The 6,213-nt window shown below is 31.9% G+C and overlaps 1 protein-coding gene across 1 annotated transcript; it reads left to right on the top strand.

Moving 5' to 3' along the window:
- Positions 1 to 318: 318 nt before the first annotated feature.
- On the top strand, positions 319 to 3,210 carry LOC115705911 (uncharacterized). Its single transcript, XM_030633379.2, has 3 exons — positions 319 to 605; positions 1,050 to 2,732; positions 2,861 to 3,210. Exons 1-3 carry the CDS (start codon positions 543 to 545, stop codon positions 2,924 to 2,926), a joined length of 1,812 nt encoding a protein of 603 aa, XP_030489239.2. The 5' UTR covers positions 319 to 542; the 3' UTR covers positions 2,927 to 3,210.
- Positions 3,211 to 6,213: the final 3,003 nt, after the last annotated feature.

The following is a 6,213-nucleotide window of genomic DNA, read 5'->3' as shown; positions in this document are numbered from 1 at the left end:
TATTAAAAAAATTAGACTAAAAAATTCTTTCAGATGTCGTAATAAATAGAGAATGCATCAGTACATCTCTTTTAAAGAGGTGCATGGTAGAATCACCCTAAATTTTATATTAATTAAAGTTGAGGGATAAAATTTTTAATTTTTAACCACTAATCTAAGAAAAGAGACATAATAATATATTTTACGAGGATTTTTTAACTAATATTTTAAGGGTATGTTGAAGTGCCATCAGGGAAAACAATGTTAATTATTTATTTTAGGAAGACTAATTATTGATGCTATATAGTGTTGAGTAAGGTGGCTACTAGTTTTTAAGAAAATCCTGGTAAGATTTTTTTTTTTTTTGAAACAGAATCCATCTGGTAACTTAATATAAAAAACACACAGTGGATTTAATTTATTGCATTTAAAAGAAACAGTGAGAACTATAAATCAATTCTTTCCGCCTTGATTCGCCTTCCTCGTTTTCATCCATTGATTTTCGATTCTCTTTTCTGATTTGTTTGGTTTTGTGAAGTATTTTTGCAGGTATAACCGCTTCTATGGCTAAATCTTCTTCTCGTTCTCGCAAGAAGAACCGCTCCAATGCCAAGGCTTCATCTCAGGTTATCTTCAATTTTTATACTTTTGGGATCAACATAGTAGTTTCATATTCACGCATTTCTTTCACTCCTGATTCATTTTCTGTATTTTTCTGGTGAATACCATTTTATTTCTATTTTCCTTTCTTTGTTTCTAAAGTTAGGTTCGGACGTTGATTGTGAAATTGGTTACAATCTCTTCTTAACTTAGGGTTACTTCAATTTAGTTTTGTTTCATACTAATTTGATAAACAAAAATTAAGTAACTACATTTGCATTCAAATCTAAGTGAAAGTACCAGTCTAATAAAGTTTGCTAACACATTTTCTGTTGTTATTTTCATTTGCAATTTGTTCAAACCAATTTTGACGGGTTTAACGTCGATTTGGGCATTCTTTTTTCTGCAAAATTTTGATTTGACAAGTTCTAATTATGCCCCTCCCCTTTTTACTCGTGTTCCTTGTGTAGGCTCGAACAAGGAAGAAAACAAAGACTAGGAGCAAGAAGTATGAATCCAAGAAGCTTCGCCGTCGTCATGTTTCTGATGATGATGATTCAAATAGTTCAATGTCAGGTTCATCTTACTCTTCTAGTTCTGAAGATTTGAAAATTAGAAGCAAAAGGTCTCGGAGTCACACCAAAAAGGATAAGAAGAAGGCTAAGAGTCGATTTTATAGTAGTGAAAGTAGTGAGGATTCTTCTCGTGCGAGGAAGAGAAAAGGGTCAAAGAGAAAACATGATTATGAGGCTAAGAATAAAAATTATTCCAAGAAGAAACGCAGGAGGAATGATACTCCTAGTTCTTCCAGCGACAGGTCTGTGAGCTGCTCAAGTTGTAAGGATGGACATGAAGTTGACTTAAAGAAGCACAAAAGTAGTAAGCGTGCAAGAGAGGAAAGAAATTTGGGGAAGGCTGAATCCCCACTTAAAAGGAGTAGATATGGGTCAAGGAGTCCTTCATATAGTCAGTGTAGTGAAAGTAGTACCTATCAGAGCAAGGAGGGAGTTTTGGTGGAGAACACCTCAAGGCGGTTGAGATCAGTTATTACTATAGCAGAAAGGCCTGATGAAGAGTTAAATAAGGATGAACATAAAGAAGAGATGGTATTTGATTATGATGATTACCCTTCTTCTAGAAGCAATGACAGTAATGATGTGGGGAGCAAGAGGTTAGAGAATGAGAAAGGTGAGGAAACTGCTGTCTCACATCTCAGATTCCCCAAACTTGTGAACACTGGCAAGGTTTCTGACAGGGATGATGAGGTTGGAAGTGATCCTAGCACTAAGGAATATGGGACAAGTCATCCTGCAAATGAAAAACCAACTGAGCTATTTGATGCTATTACTAGTGGAAATAATGATGACCTAGAGTTAGTTTTAAGACAAAAGGCTTTGGAAAATCTAAGAAAGTTTCGTGGAGGTCGCCAAACTAATGGGAAAACTGATTCTGCCAATCAGAAGGATAAAAATAATGTTGATGAGAAGGCACCACAATCATCCACCACAAAGGCAGAATCTGCTCAAATTAGGTTCACTGAGCAAGATGACAGTAGAGTGGTTGGTGGGAATTCCCCCAGAGAGGCTTGTGTTGAACAGCTTGTATCAACTGAACCCCCATCAGTGAAACAGCAGGGCATCCCTGCAGTAGGGAATGTTACCACATATTCTTCCCAGATCAAAGAAAACATAATAGCTAAGAGTCCCGGCCGCAATGAATTTGCATCTACAAAGCATAATATTGCTCGCTCAACATTTCAGATGGCTATTGCTGATAATCTAAAACAAAAGCTCAATGCAGGCACTTCTACTGTCAAATCAAAGTTGGCTACACCAGCATTGAAACGACAATTGTCTAAAACTGATTCAACGCAAAAGCAAGCTCCCAAATGTGAGAAAACTCAGGAAAAGCTGTTGGTTGATGAGAAAACATTAGATGAGACTGCTGTTATAACTAACCCAACTGTGACCAAAAGTAGCAACAATAATGATGGTGAAGGCATCAGTAATGCCAGTAGCTCTGCTGCTTTGGAACCTTCTCTTAAATCCTCACCAGGAGATACTAAATCCGATACACTGCAAGAGGAGGCTCAGGAAGGCTCACAGTTTGAACAGAAGACAATGTCTGTAATGCGAGGTGGAGAAATGGTACAGGTGGGTGATTTGGCCTATCGCAAGTTTTACTCTCTATATTAATAAGGAACCTCTATTATTATTATTACTTCTTTTTATTTGCAAGTGTATATTTTGGTTTGATTGATTCTCAGTATTTTTGTTGTCAGGTGAGCTACAAAGTCTACATCCCTAAGAAAGTTCCTGCTTTGGCGAGGAGGCAACTCAAGCGATGATATTCTGTTGAACAAACCTAACCCATTGTCATTGGTGAAAATCGAAAAAATTGCTCAGGAAAATAAATAATAATCATGAAAACATACCACCTTCTTAAGATTTTTCTGTAACATAGAGGGATTTTTTTTAAAATGATTTTAACATGCATTTATGTTCTGGTATTTCAACCTGAAGGATAGAAGAAAGTTGTGAACTATATAATATATTGGGTTGTTTTTGCGGTTGATTATGAATAGGACTTGTGTTATAGTTGAAAAAGTTATATAATTTTCGTTGAAGCCCATTGTCTTTATTTAATTTATGTATTTGAAGATACATTTTAATGATACACAGTACTTAAAATTATTGTAATTGTATAAAGTCAAAGATTTTTTTTTTCTTTTTCTCCTTTAAAAAATACAGGAGTTTTATTTGTACCCAAAGAATTATAAACATATTGAGTATAATTTTATGTTTTAATTTTATGAAAATATATATCTTTAAATTATATCAATTTTTTTTTTTCCAATTTCTTTCTTGCTTTCTCATATTATTAAAAAGTACACATAATATAAAAATAAAATATATGTTAAAATTTATGATAGAAAAAATAAAATAAAATAATATATAAAAGTTTCTCATAGAACGAAAATATTATACATGGTTTAAAAAAAATATGAAAAAAATTAAAAATAATTATTAAAATTAACATAAAATAATATGTATATATTGACTTAATTTTTTTTTTTAATATTTGGGTGTAAATAAAACTCCTTTAACAAATGGAAATAAATTTTGTTGGGTAGTTAGGCCTACAAGGATATGAGTTAACTCGTGGTGAGAAAAGTATGGGAAAAATTAAATGAACATAGCTTCTTCGAACCTAATGGCTAATACTATTACTTAACACTAAAAAAAAATACTGAACCAATATGTTCACGGAAATTGCTCACTTTAAAAAATTATCCATCTTCTCCACTTTTTTAATATAATAATCTCCGAGAAAATTATATATAATATATGTATTTATATATTTCACTTAAGCTCTTCTTATAATTTAATTTTTATTTATGCTCTTCTTCATATAATTTATAAAAATATTTTGGGAAATTTGCGGCATAATTTACTCACTTTTTTTGTTTTGTTGCTAGTAAGTACTCAAATTTTAAAAATAGCGGCAAAAGTACTTAAATTATGTATTTTTATTAGTCCCGTTAGTACTCACTTAACAGCTCTTTTAATGGCTCAAAAAGAATACCACTTGTTGATTCATAATTGGTTTAATTCATAATCTTAATTAAAATTATTTAAATAAATTTAAAATAAAAAACTAATAAATTAAAAATTATTTTCTTTTTTTTCTTCTTTCCCTGCAATGGACTTCTCCGCTTGTTTTTTTTTTTTTTGATGAACTGGAGTTCTCCGTTCTTGCTCCATTTGCACCTCTGATTTTCGATCTGCCCAAACTCGCGCCCGATCTCTGCACCTCCTAACCTAGGCTTGCCCAACTCCGTGCCCATCCTTCTCGCCGTGCAATCTCGCTTAGCAACCAATCTTTATCGTTGCAGAGATCAAAAGCTGGAAAGATTACCCTTCAACGAAGATAGAAGCTTAGTGGAGTTGACGATTTGGGTTGTAAATGCAGCTCTTAGAAGATTGATGAGATATCAATGGAGATTTGATACCGGGTATTGTATAAACATTAGTTGGGTATTAAATTTATACGATGATTTTTTAATCTTCTTTGTGAAAACTGAAAAGTTAATGAATTTTAATAAAAGAAAACCAAAAATTTATGAGTGTGCGTGTAGCTGAGTGGCATAGATATGGCTGCCAAGGTTCGTTTTACTTCAAATTCAGGAAATATTTCATGGGGTTGGTTCATGGAGTCATGAGTCGTTCTGAGAAGAAGAATAATTATAATTAATATATATTATTTAAAATTTTGTTTAATTAGTTTTTTATTTTAAATTTTTTTAATAAAAAGTATAAATTAAACCAATTATGAATCAACATGTGGCATTTTTTTGAGTTATTAAAGGAGCTGTTAAGTGGGTACTAACGGGAGTAACGGAAAACAGATGATTTTTACCGCTATTTTTAAAATTGGGTACTTATTAACAACAAAACAAATAAAAAGAGTATTTATGCCACAAAATTCTCAAATATCTTCCCTAAGTTATTATGTCTAGATAGCTACAGATAAAGATTATTAATACTCAATTATTTAAAATGAGATAATGATTAAAAAAAAAATACAATATTTTTTTTAGAGGGAGAGAAAATCGTTTATATCTAGATTATAAATTTATAACTCCGATTAAAAATAAAATTCTAGATATATTGAGATATTTTATTTTTCAAAATTCGTAACTTCAAATTTGAAATATTTATTTTATTCTATTCCTACCTATAAAATCAACCTCTCATTGATTATCTCATAAGTTTCCAAATCTACTCGCTTCTTTTTTACTCTCTAAAATTTATATGATTTAGAAGAGAACAAAATCAAGTAGTCCTCCAAAATCCATATATTATCATATACGATACGACTAATAATGATGATCCAGAGGTTACTTACACTGCTCCAGAGGTCACTTTCTTTGTTCCTTCACAAGTTACTTCTGTTGATTAAGAGGTTATTTCCACTGCTCCTCCACAAGTTACTTCCATTGCTCCTTCAAAAATTTCTTCTACTCTTCCTCCACAACTTACTTCCAATGATCCATAGGTTACTTTCCCTATTCTATAGGTTAGTAATTGAACTATAACATATTTGATATTATTACTCCTTTCATTAAATCTTTATTTATGCTAATTAATTAATTGTTTGATTTTATTATTGTATGTATAGAATGGTGCATGGGAAACAAACAGTAATACCAACGATGATTCTATTTTTTACAAGAATAACATCTTTATTTGAGGTCTACATTACCAGATTGAGGAAACAGAACTAAAAAGCCTATTTGGCCACATATGGTGATGTGATTGTGATAATATTAAGCGTGACATTTTTACTGGAAAAGGAAGAGGTTTTGTGCTGTCACTTTTAGTACGGAAAGAAGCTGTAGAAGATGTGTTAAAATGAACCTTTTTATAAACTAAACGATAAGCATGTGGATGTTTTTTTTTTTTTTTGCTGGGGAAGATCACTTCATTAAAAAAGGCAAACAAACCAAAACACACAAGAGAGTCTTAGATGGCAACAAGAGGTGCCAACTCCTCAGCATTGAAAAAACCAAAATGATAAGAGTTAAAGGACCACTTAGCAGGCTTATGAGCTTTTTCATTCCCAGTACGAGAA

This window comes from Cannabis sativa, chromosome 1 (genome assembly GCF_029168945.1).
Source record: "Cannabis sativa cultivar Pink pepper isolate KNU-18-1 chromosome 1, ASM2916894v1, whole genome shotgun sequence".
Classification (NCBI taxonomy): domain Eukaryota; kingdom Viridiplantae; phylum Streptophyta; class Magnoliopsida; order Rosales; family Cannabaceae; genus Cannabis; species Cannabis sativa.
The sequence above is the reverse complement of the archived record's forward strand: the minus strand, read 5'-3'. Positions and strand labels throughout refer to the sequence as shown.